Genomic DNA, 23,499 nt, shown 5'->3' with positions numbered 1-23,499 from the left:
CCCAGAAATCTTTTCAGTGAGACTTACCCCGCCGCGTCTGTTGCCGCTCGGAGAGGCGGCCTCCTGGTAAGGAAGCGGCTTGCAGCAGCAGCAGCAGTTGAGAATCGAAGTTGGAGTCTTCCCGCCTGCGGGGCGCGACGGGACGCGTTCCTGGGGCCATGAGCCGCCTGGGCTCGGTGCAGCAGAAGGTGCCCTGCCTCTTCGTGACTCAAGTGAAGGAGGAGCCCTCGGCCAAGCGGGAGCGCCAGGTACTGGGGTCGGAGTTTGCCCGCCGGGGAGCAGGGGAGCCACGGGCCTGTCAGAAAGAGCGGGGAAGCCTCAGGGAGAGAATCGGATGTTGACTTGTCCGGACCGCTCGTGGGTCTTAGTAGAACCGGACGGGAGCTTGGCTGCGCGAAAAATAGCCTGCAGCATCTGCCGGAAGAGAGGATTATTCGCGGCGCTTTCTCTCGCCCGCTTTTGCATCATACCCCCGTGAAACCACCGCGGACTTGTGGCAGAGAACGATTTTGCGTAAGAGGCAGAGTCGCTTCACCTCTTCCAAAACCTCTGCCGTGTTTGCTTCCCGGAGGTATCAGACAGCTGCTTTATACACCGGACGGCATCCCTGTGAATTACTTAAGTACTTTGTGGGCTTTTTTAGGTGCAAATACTTTCCAAATAGGGAAATGTGTGAAATAGCCGTCCCGCTTCAAAAGGAAGCTGGCAAATTGGAACTCAACTTCTCAGATTTCTACCTCTTCGTGAGCGTAGATTTTTAGGGAGAATAATCTATCCTGGGGTTAGATGTTTGCTCCACCAAACATTTCTCCTGGTACAAAAATTATAGCTTCCATTGGTAGCCTTAATACATTTTACTGCATAAAAGCTATTTGGACAAGGAGACTGTTCAAAAGAATTTATCCCAACATAACTACTCCCCCCGCCCCACTTTTTAAAAAGTTTTTTGCTAGTTATGATTCTAATTTCAAACTAAGATTCAGCTGTTTTATTCATTTACTGGTCATCCTCTTTTTTTTTTTTTTTAACTCTTTGATAGAGATTTTTAATGTGTCTACATTTGCCAAAGAGTTTATTACAACCATTTTCTTTTCAGCCTTTTAAAGTGTTGGCCACCAACTCAATTAATCAGAAGGCTTTAGCTGCAGATATATACAGTGCAATCCCAACAGAAAAAGTGGATGGAACTTGCTGTTATATAACTACATACAAAGGTAATATAGCAGAACTAATTAAAATATTATTGTACTGAAGTATTATGAATGTATTATGTATCATGCACATTTTTGTAAATAAACAATTCAAACTGTTAGGATTTTCCTCTTTCTATGTACTGAAAAATGCCAGACAAGTACATCCTGCTGCTCAGCATGGTTCTTAGTTTCCTAGTAACACTTCAATTTGAATAACATAATGTATCTCTCAGCCTAGAGTCATGTGGAAGTGTATGCTGTCTAAGCCACAGCAGTTTGGCTAAGAAGCTCCTGAGTGTTAATGTTAGATGGGTACCTTGTCACAAGAAATTCCAAATATAGCCATATCTGAGAGTTTAATCTTGCCAATATTTTACTTTAAGGCCATCATACTCAAACAGCACATCTTTCACCCCTATTGTTGCTAAACACCAGCTTGAATGGTGGGAACATACTATTTCTGCAGAATTGGTTATGTCAGAGTATGACAAGTAGTCATAAACAAGGACAGAAATATCCAAGCATGTATAGATTATCCATCCTTTATTAACTCTAGGTTTTCTAATATGCTTGTTCACTTCTGTATAAAATCTCATTTAGTGATAATCTATCTCTAGTACTGTTCTGATTCTGATTATAAGGATTTTGAGGACAGAAGTTAATGCTGTGAAACCACATTCCATAGTTACATGTGCCACCATAATATAAACAATATTTGTCCTTAAATTACGCTTATTGCATTTAATAAAAAAGATCATAATCCAGCTAAGCACTAGAAGGGCATATTTATGTGACGGTTAAGTCTAAAATAATCACTAGGATTATTGTGATGAAATCAGTTTTTCACTCTTAGTGAATTTAATAAGCAAGGTTTACAAATCAGCAAAGGATTGTTACCTTGTCGTGGTGCTGGAGCTTGAGCACCTCAATGATGCCATGAGCTAAACCGTGAAGGGCCACCCAAGACGGGAAGGTCATGACAGAGAGGTCAGACTAAATGTGATCCCTGGGGAAGGTAATGGCAACTCACCCCAGTATTCTTGCCGTGAAAACTCAATGGATCAGTACAACCAGAGATATGTCAGTATACCATCGGAAGATGAGACCCCCAGGTCGGAAGATGGTCAAAATGCTACTGGGGAGGAACAGAGGATGAGTTCAACTAGCCCCAGACGTGACGACGCAGCTAGCTCAAAGACGAAAGGATGGCTAGCAGCCAACGGTGCTGGTGGTGAATGGCGAATCCGATGTTCTAAGGATCAACGCACCATTGGAACCTGGAACGTAAGATCTATGAGCCAGGGCAAATTGGATGTGGTTATTGGTGAGATGTCAAGATTAAAGATAGACATTTTGGGCGTCAGTGAACTGAAATGGACTGGAATGGGCCACTTCACATCAAATGACCACCAGATCTACTACTGTGGACAAGAGGGCCACAGAAGAAATGGAGTAGCCTTCATAATTAATAGTAAAGTGGCTAAAGCAGTGCTTCGATACAATCCAAAAAACTATAAAATTATCTCAATTCGAATTCAGGGCAAGCCATCTAACATCACAGTGATCCAAATATACGCCCCAACCACAGATGCTGAAGAAGCTGAAGTAGAGCAGTTCTATGAGGATCTGCAGCACCTACTGGACAACACACCTAAAAGAGATGTTATTTTCATCACGGGAGACTGGAATGCTAAGGTGCGCAGTCAATTGACACCTGGAATTACAGGTAAGCATGGCCTGGGAGAGCAAAACGAAGCAGGACATAGGCTGATAGAATTTTGCCAAGACAACTTATTCTGCATAACAAACACTCTCTTCCAACAACCTAAGAGACGGCTTTATACATGGACTTCACCAGATGGACAACACCGAAATCAGATTGACTACATCCTTTGCAGCCAAAGGTGGCGGACATCTATACAGTCGGTAAAAACAAGACCTGGAGCTGACCGTAGTTCCGATCACAAACTTCTTACTGCACAATTTAGGATCAGACTAAAGAGATTAGGGAAGTCCCACAGATCAGGTAGATATGAGCTCACTAATATTCCTAAGGAATATGCAGTGGAGGTGAAGAATAGATTTAAGGGACTGGACTCAGTAGACAGGGTCCCGGAAGAACTATGGACAGAAGTTCGCAACATTGTTCAGGAGGCGGCAACAAAATACATCCCAAAGAGAGAGAAAACCAAGAAGGCAAAATGGCTGTCTGCTGAGACACTAGAAGTAGCCCAAGAAAGAAGGAAAGCAAAAGGCAACAGTGATAGGGGGAGATATGCCTAATTAAATGCAAAATTCCAGAGGTTAGCCAGAAGAGATAAGAAATTATTTTTAAACAAGCAATGCGTGGAAGTGGAAGAAGACAATAGAATAGGAGGGACAAGAGACCTCTTCCAGAAAATTAGAAACATCGGAGGTAAATTCCAAGCCAAAATGGGTATGATCAAAACCAAAGATGGCAAGGACCTAACAGAAGAAGAAGAGATCAAGAAAAGGTGGCAAGAATATACAGAAGACCTGTATAGGAAGGATAACAATATTGGAGATAGCTTTGATGGTGTGGTCAGTGAGCTAGAGCCAGACATCCTGAAGAGTGAGGTTGAATGGGCCTTAAGAAGCATTGCTAATAACAAGGCAGCAGGAGACGGCGGCATCCCAGCTGAACTGTTCAAAATCTTGCAAGATGATGCTGTCACGGTAATGCATGCTATATGCCAGCAAATTTGGAAAACATAAGAATGGCCATCAGACTGGAAAAAATCAACTTATATCCCCATACCAAAAAAGGGAAACACTAAAGAATGTTCAAACTATCGAACAGTGGCACTCATTTCACATGCCAGTAAGGTAATGCTCAAGATCCTGCAAGGTAGACTTCAGCAATTCATGGAGCGAGAATTGCCCGATGTACAAGCTGGGTTTAGAAAAGGCAGAGGAACTAGGGACCAAATTGCCAATATCCGCTGGATAATGGAAAAAGCCAGGGAGTTTCAGAAAAACATCTATTTCTGTTTTATTGACTATTCTAAAGCCTTTGACTGTGTGGACCATAACAAATTGTGGCAAGTTCTTAGTGGTATGGGGATACCAAGTCATCTTGTCTGCCTCCTGAAGAATCTGTATAACGACCAAGTAGCAGCAGTAAGAACAGACTACGGAACAACGGACTGGTTTAAGATTGGGAAAGGAGTACGGCAGGGCTGTATCCTCTCACCCTACCTATTCAACTTGTACACAGAACACATCATGCGACATGCTGGGCTTGAGGAATCCAAGGCTGTAGTTAAAATCGCTGGAAGAAACATTAACAATCTCAGATATGCAGATGATACCACTTTGATGGCTGAAAGTGAAGAGGAACCGAGGAGCCTTATGATGAACGTGAAAGAAGAATGTGCAAAATCTGGCTTGCAGCTAAACCTCCAAAAAACCAAGATTATGGCAACCAGCTTGATTGATAACTGGCAAATAGAGGGAGAAAATGTAGAATCAGTGGAAGACTTTGTATTTCTAGGTGCAAAGATTACTGCAGATGCTGACTACAGTCAGGAAATCAGAAGACGCTTAATCCTTGGGAGAAGAGCAATGACAAATCTCGATAAAATAGTTAAGAGCAGAGACATCACACTGACAACAAAGGTCCGCATACTTAAAGCAACGGTATTCCCCGTAGTAACATATGGCTGCGAGAGCTGGACCATAAGGAAGGCTAAGAGAAGGAAGATCGATGCTTTTGAACTGTGGTGTTGGAGGAAAATTCTGAGAGTGCCTTGGACTGCAAGAAGATCAAACCAGTCCATCCTCCAGGAAATAAAGCCAGACTGCTCACTTGAGGGAATGATATTCAAGGCAAAACTGAAATACTTTGGCCACATAATGAGAAGATAGGACACCCTGGAGAAGATGCTGATGCTAGGGAGAGTGGAGGGCAAAAGGAAGAGGGGCCGACCAAGGGCAAGGTGGATGGATGATATTCTAGAGGTGACGGACTTGTCCCTGGGGGAGCTGAGGGTGTTGACGACCGACAGGAAGCTCTGGCGTGGGCTGCTCCATGAAGTCACGAAGAGTCGGAAGCGACTAAACGAATAAACAACAACAAACAAGTGTTTAATTTCAGCAGGATTGTGTTGTAAAATGTATAGTCCTATGGATATCCTATGGAACTCAAAACACTAAGAATTGGAGATATGCAGATAACACTACTTTGATAGTTAGAATTGAAGAAGACTTAGAAGACTTGTAAAAGCAAAAATGTAGAGTGAAAAATCTGGGGTAATATTTGATTGCTGTTACTTCAATTCAAAATGGTACAACCATTTCTAGAATCTAAGTATGAATTACTTTTTCATACTGTCACACCACATGTTTATTTACTGGGGTTTATATGCTGCTTCAATGGATTACTTTGTTTATGAAATAACTGAAACAGGCATCAAACTTCCAATCTCATTGCAGGTCATCCATACCTTTGGGCCCGATTGGATAGAAAACCGAACAAGCAAGCTGAGAAGAGGTTTAAGCAGTTTATGTACTCAACAGAAAACTCAAAAGGTAGGTGATTTTTATGACAAATATGTGTTGTACCAGATAAAAGTGATTATGAAGGCATTTCATCTTGGGTTTGCCTCTGTCCTTGGAGAATTATCTAGAGAACACCAGTTCTTGATGAGCAGTATGTTGAAATGTTTTGATCAAGTTCTGATTATAGGCCTACCCTGTTAAAATGAATCAGCAGTTTGAAAATACTTTGAGTAATATCATTGAAAGTTATGAAATATGATTTAAAAAACCTTTCTCTATTTAAATAGGACAGCAAAAGTAGCTGCAGGTCAGCATATTTGCAAAATAATAGGAATCAAAAATCAACACAAAAACTAGAATTGTTATTGCCAAATTGTTATTTGTTACTTACAGTAAACTGTATACCTATTCAAAGGCAGAAGATAGTTGGTAACTTTTACAATGGTCGTGTTCATATTCTTGCTGACAGGATTTACATGGAACGTTGAAGAAGATTTCAGGTCTGTCCCTGAATGCTGGATTCCAGCCAAAGAAATAGAGTACTACAATGGAAAGCCTTTTCCTGATGAAAATGGACACATTCCAGGTGGAAAAATATTATCAGAGATTCTGTTCTAAACATCTAAAGTCATCTATTGAGTCTTTAACCTTTAAAAAGGATTTCATTTACAGTTATTAGTGAGAAATCACTCAGAGAAATTTGTTCTAGAGTAGCCTGTAAATAATTTAAATGAAGTCAGTTATAATGCTGCAGTATCAAGTAAAGGACATGTATGTGTGGATTATCATTTATACAACATCTCTTGATTGGGAAGCACAAAGTTAATTCTGCCTATTTGATCAGAAGAAAAGGAATTATGTGCTCTTTTTATCTCTTTTCTTAGGAAAATCCTATTTCTTCCTTATCTTCAAATATGTGGAGAAAAATATTCCTTTCTTCTCTCATTTTGAAGTTTTCTTTCATAGGTTTCCAAATTTATTTCTCCCTCTCCAAAAAGGAAAGGTTAGGTAAAAAAAATCTTGTTTCCTTCATCATTTTATCAGTGAAGCTAAGACCTCTCTTCCATTTTAAAACTAAAGCATTTGGAAGAAAAAACTAGTCATTTTTTCAGGTGAATGCAAAGCATCCTATAGAAACTGAAAGTTCTCATTTAACAGCTTCCCAGTTGGCAATAAGTAAATACAAACAGAACAAACATCAATAATTAAGCAGCCCTCTCCTGGAAGATATACATTCCCTTCCTGAGAATTGTTCACCACAACTCCAGAGTGAATATTCTTAATGGACTGAGGAGTGTGTGTGTGTGTGTGTGTGTGTGTGTGTATATATTTTCAAGACCATACTCATACATTTAATATTCAAAGGTTTCACATTTCAAAAGTGTTTTCACGCAAAAGTCCATTATAGTGGGCTGTTCACTTTTAGTTGTTAGATTATTGATGATGGTGATTTCTAGATGTTATAGATTTTGTAGGTAAGTCACATAGTTCCTTGACTTCTGAGCAAGTAGGAGTACTTAATCTTGAATAACTTTGTACTCCAAGTGAAAAAGACATTTATCTTGTTTAAGATTTTCTACTTCAAAACAGAAGAATGACATATTAAAGCAGAATTATTTCTATGGAGTTATTCCTTTTTGAACTGAAATAAAATTGGATCTTAGTAGATTACTCCTGTCAGATTAGTAGTAATTTTTCAATCACTCATTTTCAGTATACAATAAAACTTACCATTTATATCATCAATATTTTTATTCATATAAAGCCAATCTTGACAGACTATTTGTGTTTCATAATAATCAGGTTGGGTGCCAGTAGAGAAAAACAGCAAACTATATTGTTGGCATTCTTCTGCTGTTGACTATGAGTATGAACTTGCTCTCATTCTGAAACATCATGCTGAAGAACCTGATCTTCTAGAAATCAGTCCAGTACCTTTAACTGAGTTTACAGAGCAGACACTGGAACTTATTGGAACAAATATTAATGCAAATCCATATGGTAAGCACATCAACTCATTTTTAAAGGAATCAAACAATATAGCAAAAGCATAACACTGAAATTCAAATGTAATATTGTAGAAATGTGAAACATAGAAAACGTGTAATAAAGTTAATTAGAAAAGCAGTCCAAAAGCATGAAGGTAGCATTTGTCTGGAACTGTTTAAAGCAGCTGTGACTTTTCTCAGATCACATGGACCTTGCAAAGGCCAGCCATGTATGACAGTTCAAGAGTTGCAAACAGGTGCTATGTTCATGCACTAATGAATTATGAAACAACTATTCCAAATTATTTTCCCAGTTATTCTAATACTTAGGTTAGAGATTTATGAAAGTGTTCAATTGTAGAAATAATATACATTGCTCTATGACTTGGATGAAATAAAGGATTGTAATGAACTGTTAGACAATTTAATTCAAGTGATCTCTTAGACAAGACATGTGAAAAACCTAGACATATAGGCTGGTAGAAGTAAATATGTTATGGAAGCAAGCATCATAATATAATGGGACTATGGAGAAATGTGGGAGTTTCTGTAATAAAATAAAATATGCTATAATTGTAATTTTCTGAATGTTTTAATAGGTTTAGGAAACAAGAAACGTCCCATACATCTTCTTGTACCACATGGAACATTTCAGATTAAAAATGCACCATCAATAAATCACAATGATATATTGACTTGGCTTAATGGATGCAAAGAGGGGAAGATTGAAGGGATTGTGTGGCACTGTGCTGATGGAAATTTGATCAAGGTAATCCTGCAAGTTTCATTAAGAAATTGTGATTTTTTTTTTTCTTTCATGTGTAAGACTGTCAGCGCAGAAAACTTGGTGTCCTGAAGTTTATTAAAACAATGTTATTTCTGTTCTGAGGAAGAAAGAAAATAGATGTTTATCCTTTGTGGGAAACAGCTTATCAAGTTAGCTTCTACTTTATTAGAGTTGTGCAAAGCATTTGAAAGGTGCACTTTGCACCCCATTAAAGTGTTAAAAAATGTAATTGCATTCTTTGAGAGACTGACTGTTTCAAAGGCAGTCCTTGATTGTTTGCCCATGCTTGTACACACACACAGACCTCTGCCAAGGCTGCTGGGAAAAACATTTTTACTTATAAACAGAATCTCTTACTGTGTCTATGGATTTCACTTCCCACCTCCAAATATACCCATCTGCCAGGACTGCCAGAAAACACTGCTGTGCATATGTGCACAGGGCAAGGGAAAGCCCTGAGAAAAGCCTTCAAAACATATATACCAGTCTTTCAAAGGACACAGCTGCTTTAATGCTCATGTTAACATGCTTTTTGTAGTATCTCTTTCAAATGCTTTGCATAGCCTTATTTCTTTGTTTGTTCTTCACATACTTTTCTACAAGGATTTTCATATTGAAATTAGGCTATACAGATTATGGTGTGTTAAAATCAATATTTTAACTGCTTTTCTTTCTTTTTTTAATAGCTCCACAGACATCATCTTGGCTTGTCCTGGCCAATTGCAGATCCTTATTTGGCGTCACAACCAGTTACTGTCACTTTCAGTAGGGCCAAGTACAACTTTGAATCAAAGACTCTTTTTCATTATTTTTCAAAGTTGGAGGGACAAAAATTTAATAGTCTAAGAGATATAATAAGCGATCTATGACCAGGTCTCTTCAGAAGATACAGTGAATCATATGTATGTCTGCCTCTTCATTTATAATAAGCTAAGGATATTTAAAATGTTTGTTGAAGTATAATATAAATTGTATTATGTCTACACATGCTTGACTGTAACATGTATATACATAAACTGAAGAAACTTTAGTAGACGAACTATAAAGAAAAATCTTAACTTTTCAGCACTTTTATTGTTTTAATCCCTCAAGTTGAAGTATGCAACATGCTTTTATTTAAGCAGTGAGAGTTAAATATTAGTCTCATGGGTTCTTTTAGTTTTATATGTAGAATTACTTCATAAAAAAAAAACTAATAGCGTGTCCATTTTTGCTGGCACTGTAATATTTAACCTAAGTAGATTTTATATAGTGAAGAAAACTGTTAGAAATTATTGCAGCAACTGTTTAATCTCACAGCAAGATCTTGTGGTAGTTTATATTCTGCTACAGGTATTGGAGAATATCGTATTTCAGTATAAATCAGTTGTGAATAGTGTAAGTAAATCATTTCTCTATACTTAAAATACATAGAATCAGTCTGATTCTTTGCCTCCATGTATTTTTTAGAAAGGAACACCTGCACTAATTATGAACAGTTAAGGAAGCAACTCCTCATTCTGACATCTGTTTTAAAATGTTTAGAATAATAAGATTTTTCCTTTAGAAAGGGATTTGTTCAAAAATTTAATTGTCCTAAATAACTTTATATCATTTGTAGCACAACTTTATTTACATTAGGATCATGAACAGACATCTGCTTATGCAGTGACTATGTTCTTTTATAGCCCCTTTGGGGCTCCCAAAATCTGCTGTAGAGGATCTCCTAATTTTCTGGAGCAGATTTGAGGAAGCACAACTCTAGTCCCTGTCAAAAGAAACTAACATTTTATCTTATTCAAGAACACCTAACTAATGAAAAATAACTGTGAAGTTTGAAACACTTTTATTCAACATAACTTGTCCTAAACATTTTAATTAGAAATGTATTATACTGCTTTATTCACAATTTATATATTATTCAAACATAGAAAAATAAATACAATACTAATAAATTAGCACAATTCAAAAGGTAGCAACTTTACATTATTGTAAACCCTTTAATCAATCTTTCCTTTGTCTCGAAGCTTGTGGAAGCAATAAACTAGGTTAATCAGGCAGGCACTTTGTTAAGACTGAAAGAAACTGTACTAGAATTACACAGCAGAAATAACCTGTGTTCTATTGATTTTAAAATAACTAGGGAAAAAATACCTGACTCATGAGCATGTTTTTGTTCATTTTCCATGTCAAATATTTCATTCATCTCTAGATACACAGTGTTGGCAAGTTTCTTGGAAATGTTTCTTCAAGTTTCATTTAGTCAATAGAAATTCTAGCTGGAATGTCTATTTGAACTCCAAATCTTTCAGAAAGTGTTTTCAGTTTCTCTTCTAAGATAATATTTTTTTTAACTTCTTCATTATAGTTGTATTTTAGATCTTCGATTTCTTCAAAAAAAGCTGGATCAAAGTGGTCCAATTCATTTTTAAGCTTTTTTATTTCTTCCTAATGAGAAACAGAACTTTATAGATTAATCCTAACATACACACACATGAAAACATAAATATGTTCAGCACAATCCATTAATTTCAACAGATATATAACAATGTCTTTAGGGTTTTTTTTTCCTACATTCAAAAGGTGTTCTTGGTTTCTTCATGCCCTATGAGTTTAAAAACATGGATATATCTTCACATTTTAGTTACAATCTGACATTTTGAAAAATGATTTCTAGTGCAAAAGGACAATTTAACCAATAATTAAATAGCTTGTATTCAACACATTCCCCACAATAACATCAAATTCATTTTGCTTCTAATGTTTGTAAAGTTACAATCCAATATAAGGGAAATTCATTCTGAAAAGTTTATCTTGCCTAACTTGAAAAGCAAGATAAAACTGACTGTTGTAGAATTTAGCAATGAAATCCTGTAAAATGACCTATTTCAGTGCAAGAATTAATATTTTCTAAGCCTATAGACAGTGTGGATATTCTGCAAATGTCCAGTGAACTGAAAAATTACAGTACTAACATGAAGTCGCTGCTGTTCCAAATCTGAGGATTTAAGCTGTGTCTTGAGGTCTGTTACTTCTGCCACTAGTTTGTAGTTTCCAGTCTTCTCTAAGTATTCAAATGGAAGTTTATAGATATAAATACAAATGAATACTCATACATTTTCAAATATATAAGAAATGTGTCATTACAGAAACAATTGCATGTTATTAGTCCTTTTTATTCAAGGGTATAATATAAAATTCTGGACTACTACATAGTTAATAACTTATTGCAAATAGCTACACAAAAGACCTATTAACAACTAGGTAGTGGATTTCAGAAACCTTATATGAACTCCCCATGACTATGTTAGTTTCAGTGAACAGCTGATGGCAACACTGGCCATAAAGGTAATATTTAATCATAGTTCATATTGTTCTACTTACTGTTTGCACAGGTAAAACCAGTGAGAGGCTTTTACATGCTAGGGGAGGCTCACACAACTGCACAGGTCTGATCACAGTGGTTAAGAGATTGGATACATTAAATCTGAATACCCAGACTGATTTTTATTAGGCTTCAAAATAATCTGGTAGAATAGATTTGCAAAATCTACTGGATTTTTTATGTTCCAAAGACTGGACTTCCATTCAGATTTATTCCTGTGAAAGACACTTTTACTTATAAACAGAATCTCTTAGTGTATCTCTTACTCATCTCCCACCTCTAAATATACACATCTATCGGATCCTATCACATGCTGCAAAGTTTCTTTCAAAATTACAAAGAGTAATTTTTTGGATGCTGGGATTGGTGAGAATGCTGGCAGCCTCTTTCTATGGAATGAAGTTCTAATGTTTGTTTGAAAGGTTTGATTAGTTATATAACTAAGTATTTTATATATTACCAGCTGCAAGGTCATCTCCTTTCTTAAGTTTTGTTTGATTTTGAGAAGATTCCACTGCGTAAACTAGTTCTGCTTTTTCTTTTTCCAAACGATCATTGGTTAATCTAAAAACACAAAATGAAGTGCAGAAGTCTAGGTAGCTCTTGCTAGTGTTTTAGTTCTGTTCTGCAAAGGAAATATGTTTTTTGTGCCTTACCGGAGCAGCTGAATTTCTCTGATGTATTCCTGCTCTGTTTTGGTACCTGCAGGAATGCTTTTGAGAACCTCAGTCTTTGCATGAAAAGGAGAGAGTTACATTTTAATATTAGGAGCTTTTCAGTTTGAGAAAATTCTAAGTTAAACAATGGAAAAGACATAATGCAATGATTAAGGTATTGGACTGAAGCAGGGAAAGTCAGTCTAAAATCCATATTGACAATGCAATTTACCAGATGATTTTGATTGACTTTGCCTATTTAACACACCAAGTCAATAAAACGGTATTTTCATGTATGCCATTTTCAGGTTCCAAAAGTAAGATAAAACAAGGTAAATGAGCTACAAGGCATCTTTTGCAGAGAACCAGGAGTTAATGCTATCTCAAATGGAGCAACCTGCCCTCTAGACACCAGTCAGAAAAAAAAAAAACCAATACACTTACAAAGGAACAAATTGTATTAAAAATCTATCAGTAAAATATAAATGCTATAAGTTTTCAAATTTTGCCCAGAGTAAATTTTATTCAAAAAGAGACACTTTGGTGTAGTAGGAAAGGCACCCGGCTGAAAACTGGGAGGCTGAGTTCTGGTCCTGCCTTAGGCACAAAGCCACCTGGCTGACCTTGGGCCAGTCCCCCTCTCTCAGCCCTAGGAAGGAGGCAATGGCAAGTCACTTTGGAAAACTTGCCAAGAAAACTGCAGGGACTTATCCAGGCAGTTGCCAGAAGTTAACACTGACTTGAAGGCACCAAATAAATAAAAATAAAATTTTACTCACTTGTTCCTTAAGGTAGTCTTCAACACACTTTTCATTTTTTTCTCCACTGTCTGTTGGCTTTTGTAGTAACTGTTTAAGATCACGAATGGTTTGATTTTTTCTGGCAATTTCAGCTTCCATTTCTTTGAGCTTATTTTCAAACATCCTGAAAGTAAAAATGAAAAATAATGGATTATACTGATTCCTACTAATTCCTCTCATTAAAAGAAAATATTATTATGCAAGAAAGTAAGATTGTGCATGATGTATTGGATTACCAATTATATTAAATCATACATAACCTACCATACATACTGAATTGTTCATATTGAATAGATGCAGTGCGGACAGAAATTCGTACATCCATAATAAATAAGAGTCTAATTCACAGTTCAACATTCAGTGATTACTCTGAAGATGAAGATTTTGTATAGATTCCTAAATCAACTTTTTAAATGTACAAATAGCAAAAAGGATCTTGTTACATGTCCTAGAAGTATTTATTCTGAATATGCACATAATACATGCTATTCATTGAGGTACTATTCATTAGCAATAACTTTCAAAATTTTGAAACTTATTCAAAAGCACAGATAAACTTGAAAAAATAAACACTTTTTGTAATCTTGGGGAAAATGGATATACATCCTTCTACATTACTTAGTTCTACAGGTAGCCCTTGCTTAACAACAGTAATTGGTACTGGAATTTCCACTGCTAAATGATGTGGTTGTAAAGCACAACACCATGTGACCACATTGCTTATCGACAGCAATCCTGGCAGTCCAGGAAAATCACAGGTCATTAAGTGAGGATCTCATGCAACTTGCAACTTCCTGACAGCTTCTCACAAGTAAGGTCAAGCAGGATGGGGGGGGCAGCTGAGTACAACAGAGTGAGGCGGGAAGGTGCTGTGGCACCATGTGAGTATGTGCAGGCTGGAGAGGGGGTGCTGGGATTTTGTAGGGGGCTCCTTGGGAGAAAAAGTGTCAGGAGTGACTTTTTAACGACTAGTTGCCAAGTGCACGGATCACAATGACGTGACCACAGGGATGCTGCAATGGCAGGAACTTTGAGGACTGGTTGTAAGTACCACTCATTCAGTGTTGTTGTGAGTGGTCGTTAACCGACAATCTGTACCTTGTTATAACAATGGATTTCCAGTTCTTGGTGTCAGTGCCTTCAAGTTGTGGGATTCTGCTTTCTGCTAAGCTTAACTTCTTTATTGTCTCTTCCAATTCCACAGTGAGTTTCTCATTTATTATTTCAAGATTATTCTTTGCCATTCGCAGTTTTTCTGCATTTTCAGCTTCCTATTGACACAAAAAAAACTACATTAATCAAATTGAGACATAATGTTTCCAAATTAAGTTTGGAATAAACACTATGCCTGCAAGTTCCTTTCTCATCCTTGATGTGTGTGCCACATCAATTCAGATTTCTTGAAAAAAAATTCCCATTAAATCTGAAACAGGGAAGTTTAGTTTAATTATTCAGATTTACTTACTAACTTACTAATCAGGATCTGAAGCCATGATTTGCTTCTGCATCAAGATCCATATTAGTAAACAGATTACAGAGTTATCTTTCTGTTTTCAAAATAAGACTGATTGAGACATGCTTATTCATAATACTTGGAATAATTTCATTTTAACAATCTATTTCTACCAACATTTTTTTTTTAAAAAGGTGCTTCCTCAAAAATGCAAACCAATGTTGTTTCCCAAGCCCAAGTAGAATCAAGTTATATTAAAAATTTATCATACAATAATTATACAATGTTATCAATTTACCTTTTTCAACTCCTTACGTATTCTGTCATTTTCAGCAATGATTTTTTCTGTGCCTTTAGTCTTCAGCTCATAACGTGCACTTAGTTCACCTCCAAGGTGAAGTTTTAAATTTTCCATTTCAGACTAAATATTTTATAAATAAACAAATGAAAGGGGGAATATTATATCTCAAATTGTTGTTATTGCTAAAATCTAAGGCAAGCATAGTATCTATTTGCATATGGTAAAGCTCTCACCAGTTTCTATAGAGCTGCATTGTACTCACTGTAGAATATCTTGTTTTTAAAAATAATGTTTTTCATGTGCTTTGTATTGTCCAACTTCCAGAAGGATTAGGGTAATCTGAACCTACTGTGGAAGGCTATTCCATTAAATGGGGACAGGAACAAAGAAATATCTCTTCCTAGACTCAACGCCCCTAATTTTGCAATAGTGGAAGACCATCAGCAATTTTTCACATACAGTTTATTTTAGAAGGTAGAATCTAGTTCTACGAGGTGATCCTAAAGGTACTTGGGAACCAAAACAAACAGAGTTTATAGGCTGAAACCAGCACTTTAAATTGCACCCAGAAACTTAATGGAAGCATACATAATTCAATGTTGTCTACTTTGGGTGACTGCACCTATGATTTGGATTTCTTCTAAGTTCCAGATTAATGCTAGTTTTGACACTGAATTATGCAGTAATCAATACAACAGATAGCCAGGATCATTACCGTCATTGTGAAATAGCAATTATCATGAATGTAATCACTGCGTATTGTTTCAAATTAAACATTAATACAAAGCAACCTTTAAAAGAGCATATGTTACCCTTAAGTCCTCATTTTCTTTTTCAAGTCTGGCAACTTTTTCATTGGAGACAACTCCAGGGGCCCTTTTTAGCTGTTCATTTTCTCTTTGGACTCTCTCTACAACTTTTTTCATCAAACCAATTGTTTTCTCTAATTCTGGAATTGTTTTCCCACTTCTTCCAGCCTACATGAAGAAATAAGAGATGAATATATACATACACATACATTCACACACTTATATGTATGTCTGATATCTATGTGGATATATAATATTATCTTTCAATCTAGGAATGACACTTTCATTATATAAAAAGGCTCCAATAAAATATTTTCTAATTGTTAATTAATTTTCTTCTTGGGGCTTGTGATATCTGCTTGCTATAGATATTTAGTTCAATATTATATATCGTTTAGAATACATGGTGTTATCACTGTATAATTACATAACACAAATATGGGGTATAATAAAAACTGCAAGCTAAGGAAAAAACAATTGTTTTAGCAGCAATTTTCTTTGTTTTGTTCTTTGTAACACTGCAGGAAATGATGTACTTGCAGGAGCAGTGTGAACAAATTCTTTTGCAGCAAAACACAGGTAAAAGCAAACCCATTTTGGCTTCACATTTTGACGAAGTAGAAAATCTAGAGGGCATAACTGTTATGAGAAGTCATTTACACCTACTAATATAATAATCCCTCAGCGAAGACTGAATGTGCAGATTTTGCTTCAATCCCTCACTTTCCTAATATAGTTAAGAACTCTGTCTTCTTATAATATTAAAAATTACAGTTAGATGTAACTATGGGAAACAATTACTTTTGATAATTACTGCTATGAGATATTACAGCCTGGACATCTGTGGGAAGACTAGCATTTATCCCCTCGTGTGATGAGAGATAAAAGCCTTTATCCTAAAATACTTATTCTGTAATCAGAAGTGGATTAAGTGCTGTCTGATTGAGCAAACAGAAGCCAAGGGTTCCAAATAATTGATATTCTGTTATAATCAGATTCCATGTTTTATAACTCATTTTGTAGGCTTTGTGGACTCACTGATCCATACTGTAGTAATGTAAACTTGTCTGAACCTTACAGTCTTATTCCCTCTAAAAGCCTAGATAGGATAGTTACTATACCAACTCTGCTTGTTCTGAGATGGTGATCTACTACAGTGAATCCAAGTTTTCTTTGGTTCTGGAGTGTTACTTTTAGCTAAATGAATACTGGTGAATTTGGTGTGAATGGAATCCTAACCTTTGGTTTCTGACATGATACAATCCTGCTTATCTAGTAAGACAGAATTGTCATTCTCATATTTATGTACTATATATATAGAGAGAGAGAGAAAGAGAGAGAGATACATATAAACAAATACAATTCTCAAATATAGTGATACATTATTTTTATTCTTATTCAAATTATTCAAATCTCAGTTTTTAGTCAATCTCGTGCTCTACTGATACAGGCAAAACAAATCATGTCTCTCTACCTTATTTCTTGGGATAAGAAACTCTTGAATCCTGAAAAGCCAAAGGTCTTCTAAATCTTAATGCAGTTAATACAAGTTCTTAGTATTTAAGGGATTCACTCCTGTACCCTTTTATAAGTTCCATTATGTAAACTTACCCCTCTGACATTGCCTAATTTCCGCTTAGCTTCTCCATTTTCTCGCTTCAGAAGCTCACACATTTCTTTTAAATCAGCTACTTGATTCTATTAAAAGAATAAAGCAATAATCTCATTCTCTGGAACATTTCTTCTAAAAATAAAAATGTACGGTGAAATGGAAAATTCAAAATGCACATAAAGACGTTAGCTACCTCTTGCAAAATCAGTCCCAATTCAGAGGTATCTAGATACATGCAACAAAGGATTACATGTTCACAAGGAACTTATTTCCAATTATGTACTAAATACATAATTATTTATAATAATTCTAATGATTTACAGTCTGTATTTAACTCTACTGTCTTTATTTACAGCCATGATACAGAACCAACACTGTGACAAGAATCTGTTGACTTCTGAATCAGACAATTTACACTATGAAAACAGAATGTGTAATACACAATGTTATTTAGGGTAATAAATTATAAGAACTGTGTTCTCGCTAATAACTAGACATTTCAATATTTCAAAGCTTTTGGAAAAAATAGGATGCAATGATAAAACCAGTTTATTGTAATCACAATAAAATAGTATAAAGACCAATGCCATGACTGAGAGGAAAGAAACCGTGTACCCAGCAGACTTCCATGGGTAAATCCAGAATCTAAACAAAAAATCATACAAATACCTTGATGTGAAAATCTATTGTCTGAACAAGACTATTTTTAATGGAATGCATTTATGAATTGTTTCAAAACAAAGGCTATAGCTGTGTGATCTATCATCATAGTCATATCTTGCAAGAGGATTTCATTGTGAAATAACTGATTTTCAGTAATACACAACCTAAGGTACAAGAATATATATACAAATAATTCATAATGGGAGAATCCATTGATATATCTGAGCAGGAGTTACAAATACATTTGAAAAAAATATCTGAAACATACATCAACTTTACGCAGACCATCAGATTCATAAAATAAAAATATACCTTTAATCTTGGCAAGTCTTTATTGGCTTGTTCCAGCTGGAATCGTAACTCCATATTTTCAGATGACAACATTAGATTTTCCTTTTGAAGATCTTGTTCTTTTTGATGTTGATCATCTGATCCTAACCCTGATGTCTTCAAAAGAAAGTTAAGTTATAATAAATGTTTAATAGCTTACATTATTAGTTGAAGTTTTAGAATATTTTACAAATAGCAATAGCATTAAAGAATAATTGAAACATTAATTGTATGACCCATAATTTTGATGACAAGGCAGCAAAGGAACACCTGCTACTATAAAGAAAATCTGTACATAATCCTTTCATACTTATTTCCTTTTTTACTGTGGATCAAAACATGTTCTTCCCAAGGCAGCATTTAAAACTCAAGATATGTAAAAAAGTAAATCCACAGTCTATTATTTATTTAAAAGACTGATATATCATACTTCAGCAAGCTGAATAGTTTACAGCAACAACATAAATGCAATAATAAATAGCATAAGTAAAATACATTACTATTGTTGGTGCTGTTGTTATTATTTCATCCCATCATTTTTATATACAGTATAACTCAGGGCAGCCAAGATACCTAATACTCCTGCCTCCTATTTTCCCCACAACCACCACCCTGTGAGGTGGGTTGGGCTGAAAGAGAGTGACTGGCCCAGTGTCACCCAGCCGGCTTTCATACCAAAAGGAGGCCTAGAACTCACAGTCTCCTGGCTTCTAAGCCAGCACCTTAACCATACCACTCCATACAATGTTATGGAGTGGTCACGTGATGTTTCGATTAACAACCGCTTAGCAATGAAGTTGCCAGTACCAATCAGGGTTGTTAAGTGAGGACTACCTGTAATGTTGAAATTTATTAGTAGTATGTATGTGGCCTCCCTTAGAAGGAACTCCACTTTTGAGATGCTGAGTGTTCTCAACTACTGAGGAAATACTCTCTGAACATTAGATAGTTTACCTTAGATTGCAAGGACTCCCAGAAGAAAGCATTCAAATATTTCAATACAAGTAGTAATTTAATTTCAGATTATCCTTAATAATGTCAGATCAACCCTTCTCTGTATGAGACTAAAAATGTCCTCTAGTCCCCTGTTCTGAAGGTATTTCTCTTCCCTCTATATACTTTAGAGGATTTTGTATGCTTCTTCCTCACCTATTAGGTCTAGGACAAGTAGCTCATGTATTAATCTGAAACCCTATAACATGGAGTTTAAAAGCTCTCCTATCAACTTCATTAAAAGCAACCAGTTATAGGAAAACAAAGCTCTAAGTATGTTGAAATCAAGATTCTCATCAGGTAGGACAGAAAAAGAATAGAAAAATATTATATAATAACAACTGCAAATTTGAACATACATACATAACTATATAAGCTTAACTTACTGATGGCCTTGAACAAGTATCTCGGGTAAGCTGTTTCTCCAGTACAAGAAGTTTTTCTTGTAGGAATCTGTTTTTTAAGTGCAAATCTTCTACAACAGTATCTCGAGGGACAGCATACTGTGTCCTTGATATACAAATGGAAAGATGTTATTATTTAAGAACTGCACAATTTGACATGTGATTCACATTTCACATAAAGAAATGGCTTATATTTTTCTAATTATGAGATAGGCTTAGATGATAGAGTTGGTTTAAGCTTGTCCTAGACCTGAAATTGACAAGACTGTAATCAGTTTCACACTAAAGGCTTTTGCCTCCAAAACATCTTGCCAGGCTAATAGTGGGTGCTAGCACATTCCTTTCAATGTGCATTCCCCATTGTGTGCCTGCTTATTCCCTTGTAATCCCTTCCTCTCCAATGAATGTAAATACAAATATTAATTCCCTTCTTGCTAATTATCCCAGCACCAGGGTGAGCATTCCAAAGAGCAGGGCAGTGGGGAAAATGGGCTACAAGATTGCCCTTTTACCCAGCTTCCTCATGAATCAAGTTCTGGAAATCTTCCCCACTGTTTGGGCTTACCCAGCTGTTTGGGATCGTATCCTTCTGATTCTGTAAAGTAAAGGGAAGCTGATGTGTAATCATAAGCACAGTTCTGGTCACATGATTAACTCTAGCAACTGCTTTGCTTAACAACCAAGTTGCTGGTCCCAATTGCAGTCACTAAATGAGGACTACCTGTATTCCTTTTTAGACATTGTAGGAGGAGACTGATGTTAGTCTGTGGCAGGCAAAAATCAGGAGTGTGGTAGCACCTTTTCAGATTACCAAATTTTATTAGAAGGCATATGCTTTCATGAGCTACAGCTCACTTCATCAAATGCAACTTGCATCTGGTATTCCTTTTTAGTATCATATATTTCTCTGAAGCTTCAACATTTTTAAACAATTATCTAATAAAATATTTTGCTTATTACACCATGCTGAGTATCCATACACCAAAAGTGATCCTGTCCCATTTTCTAATGCCACTCTTACTTTCAATAAAACTTTTAAATTTTTCTTACTTCAGGTGAACAATCTCATTCTCCAGATCCATATTTCGTTTACGAAGGTCTTCCAACTCTCGCTCTGATTCAGATGCTCGAACTCCCATAACATGATCAACAGTAACACCACAGCTTTTGAGCTTCTTCTGCAAAGCATTTTTTTCTTTTTCAGCCCTGAAAATATGTAATCTTTATGAATGCAATAGCACACTTGTTTTCATATGGATGAAGTATGTAAAATTAAATGTCCTTGTTTAACAATACATCTTTTATGCATATCCATTAAAACAAACACTTGAAAAATTCACTTCTAGTTGTAGCTTCCTTCATTTTCATTTTTTAATGAAAAAGACTTTTATCAAAAGAATCTCCAAATGTGTGCTGTAGAAGCAACTTGCTAAAAGAGAGATATTGCCACTCAAGGCCATTATGGAATTACCTGTTGAATGATACATCTGAATGTTTTGTACCATATTTAATTTTATCCTTTGCTAATGATTATCTTCAGTAGTTCCTTGTGGTGATTTCTGAAGTAGTAAGATCGTAAAATGAATTTTACTAATCAGTGAAAAACTTATTATGGTTTAGAACATATTTTCCGTAAGACATCAATTCCTATAAAATATATATTTAAACAGCTATGACTTTTGGCATCAAAAATAATAATTAAAAAAATAAAAAATAAAACTTACTTGGAAAAAAGTTCCTTTATTGTATTAAGCTGTTTGCTTAAGGATTCTACTTCCTTTTCTTTTTCTTTCAGCTTGTTTCTCATCCCATCAGCTTTAGTCTGCCATTTTTTACTTTCTTCCCATCTAATTAATTCTTCCCTTGGGCTCTATAAAGTATAAAAAAACAAAATGAATAATCATAATGTGCTTTAAAGTTGGCTGATTTATCAGTCTCTAATGAACCATGTATTTCTTAAAAATATGTGCCTCTGCATATAAGAACAAATACTGTATGTAACATTATGCTTTGCAGTAAAAATACCTGTATATAATTACAAAATATGGGGGAAGGGGCATAACATGTCAGAGATAAATCATACTGGCTAAGCACATTTTTATATCATACTTTCCATACCTTGTCTTCTCTTGGATTCTTTTTTTCTGATTCATCACTCTTCTTTCCCAGTTCTGTTTCCATTCTTTTTATTTTTCTTTGAAGTTCATCTATCAGAGTTTGCTCATCAGCCTTGCCCTGAAAAATAAGGAATAGTTCAAATTATAATTTCTGTACATCACCAGTGATATAGTACTACAGCATTAGTACAAAGGCAGTATGACAAGTATGAGTATTTCATAATTAGCAGTTTTGTAAGTTCTTTTGAAAAAAATGGATAATGCATAGGATTCTCAGTTTGTGACTACAAATGTTGTTATATATGTGGCTATACCTGGAACTTCACTTACTGAAATGACATAGAACAGCATGCAGGAAACACGTGAAAGTATTCTTCAAGCTTAAAAAAAAGATGATTTAACAAATGTGCTCTAGGCAGATTTGTGCATGCATGCAGAGGGGCTTGTTTCAGGACTGAAGCATTCAAATGAATATATTGATTGAAGTGCAAAAAAACAACAAACCCACAAGAAATGTCCTATGGCAAAATGTACTATTTACCTGAATTGAACTGGTTAATCTTTTAATCTGCTTTTTCAGGTCTTCATTCTCTTTTTCCATATCATCTTTCTCCCTCAGAACTTTAGTATAGGCTTTCATTTTTTTCTGAAGTTCTTGATTTAAGTCATCCATATCATCTAACAGAGAACTCTCTTTATTTTTGCTTAATTTAAGGGCATCTTTAAGTCTCAAAAGTTGGTCACTTAAATCTTCTGTCTGACTCTAATAAATTAATATAGATATATAAATATATTATTCAGGACAACCAAAAAAAAAGGAATAACATTAAATTCATACAAAAAAAGTTGAATGCATTAATTTCTGACAATAGAACAGAAGAAGGGATCTTACCCTATTGACAAAACACAGGAAAATACAGTTATATTTATGGTTCCCAATTCAGCATTAGGAATTGATTTATAATAGTTCATCCATTTTCTCAATATTACCTAATTCTGCTGACTGTGGCTTTACAATTCTTTTTACCTGAGATCCTGTATACTAGAAGGAGAGGGTCTATAAGAGGGTTATCTTAGACTCATGGTTCCTGCTTGAGTAGAAAATGGAGACCATGGCCAGGAAAGCCCCTGCCCAGCTTTAGCATATCAGATGCATATCAGATGCAGCCATTCCTGGAGCAGGAGGAAACAGGTGAAAGCATCCTCTTCTACAAGGCCTGGGAAGCACAGATCAGGGACAGTGAAGGCTATTAGATACAATGTCTGGTGACTAGGTTTTATTTTATGGATCAGCATTGATTTTTATGAGTTTCTGCTTTGGTTATATGTTTTCTAATGACTTTATATTTTATTGTTATAAGCCATTCAAGATCAGTGAGATGACAGAACTGTACACGGGTGCTTAAAAGTTGGTGAACTCTTCTGAATTTTCAATATTTCTGCATAAATATGACCTAAAACGTGATCTGTTTTCCACAGAAGTCCTAGAACTAGATAAATATAGAGAA

General features: G+C 35.7%; 2 protein-coding genes across 2 annotated transcripts in view; one reads left to right on the top strand and one right to left on the bottom strand.

Moving 5' to 3' along the window:
* The first annotated feature begins 93 nt into the window (after window positions 1–93).
* RLIG1 (RNA 5'-phosphate and 3'-OH ligase 1) lies at window positions 94–9,913 on the top strand. The gene is made up of 7 exons (XM_063308960.1): window positions 94–248; window positions 1,097–1,214; window positions 5,649–5,744; window positions 6,184–6,300; window positions 7,518–7,715; window positions 8,302–8,471; window positions 9,176–9,913. The coding sequence occupies exons 1-7, from the start codon at window positions 159–161 to the stop codon at window positions 9,356–9,358; spliced, it is 972 nt and encodes a 323-aa protein (XP_063165030.1). The 5' UTR covers window positions 94–158; the 3' UTR covers window positions 9,359–9,913.
* A 129-nt stretch (window positions 9,914–10,042) lies between these two features.
* Window positions 10,043–23,499, bottom strand: part of CEP290 (centrosomal protein 290) — a 58,258-nt gene continuing 44,801 nt past the window's right edge. Inside the window, exons 41-55 of the mRNA XM_063308959.1 lie at window positions 22,533–22,754; window positions 21,993–22,109; window positions 21,599–21,744; window positions 20,925–21,080; window positions 19,857–19,980; window positions 18,460–18,594; window positions 17,484–17,570; window positions 15,876–16,040; window positions 15,061–15,183; window positions 14,408–14,580; window positions 13,289–13,433; window positions 12,510–12,583; window positions 12,314–12,417; window positions 11,444–11,532; window positions 10,043–10,916 (exon numbers count right to left, since the gene is read on the bottom strand). Of these exons, the coding sequence (XP_063165029.1) occupies window positions 10,728–10,916; window positions 11,444–11,532; window positions 12,314–12,417; window positions 12,510–12,583; window positions 13,289–13,433; window positions 14,408–14,580; window positions 15,061–15,183; window positions 15,876–16,040; window positions 17,484–17,570; window positions 18,460–18,594; window positions 19,857–19,980; window positions 20,925–21,080; window positions 21,599–21,744; window positions 21,993–22,109; window positions 22,533–22,754 (2,049 nt within the window). The 3' untranslated portion in view covers window positions 10,043–10,727. The remainder of the gene's footprint in view (window positions 10,917–11,443; window positions 11,533–12,313; window positions 12,418–12,509; window positions 12,584–13,288; window positions 13,434–14,407; window positions 14,581–15,060; window positions 15,184–15,875; window positions 16,041–17,483; window positions 17,571–18,459; window positions 18,595–19,856; window positions 19,981–20,924; window positions 21,081–21,598; window positions 21,745–21,992; window positions 22,110–22,532; window positions 22,755–23,499) is intronic.

The sequence above is a fragment of the Candoia aspera genome, chromosome 7 (genome assembly GCF_035149785.1).
Source record: "Candoia aspera isolate rCanAsp1 chromosome 7, rCanAsp1.hap2, whole genome shotgun sequence".
Lineage (NCBI taxonomy): Eukaryota > Metazoa > Chordata > Lepidosauria > Squamata > Boidae > Candoia > Candoia aspera.
Note: the sequence above shows the minus strand (reverse complement) of the source record. Positions and strands in the feature narration are given on the sequence as shown.

What these genes read in the sequence shown, in the direction of transcription:
- RLIG1 (XM_063308960.1), top strand. Translation starts at nt 159, where the DNA reads ATGAGCCGCCTGGGCTCGGTGCAGCAGAAGGTGCCCTGCCTCTTCGTG. An exon ending in TATTAATGCAAATCCATATG is followed by an intron (nt 7,716 to 8,301) that starts GTAAGCACATCA and finishes ATGTTTTAATAG; the next exon opens with GTTTAGGAAACAAGAAACGT. An exon ending in CTGATGGAAATTTGATCAAG is followed by an intron (nt 8,472 to 9,175) that starts GTAATCCTGCAA and finishes TTTTTTTAATAG; the next exon opens with CTCCACAGACATCATCTTGG.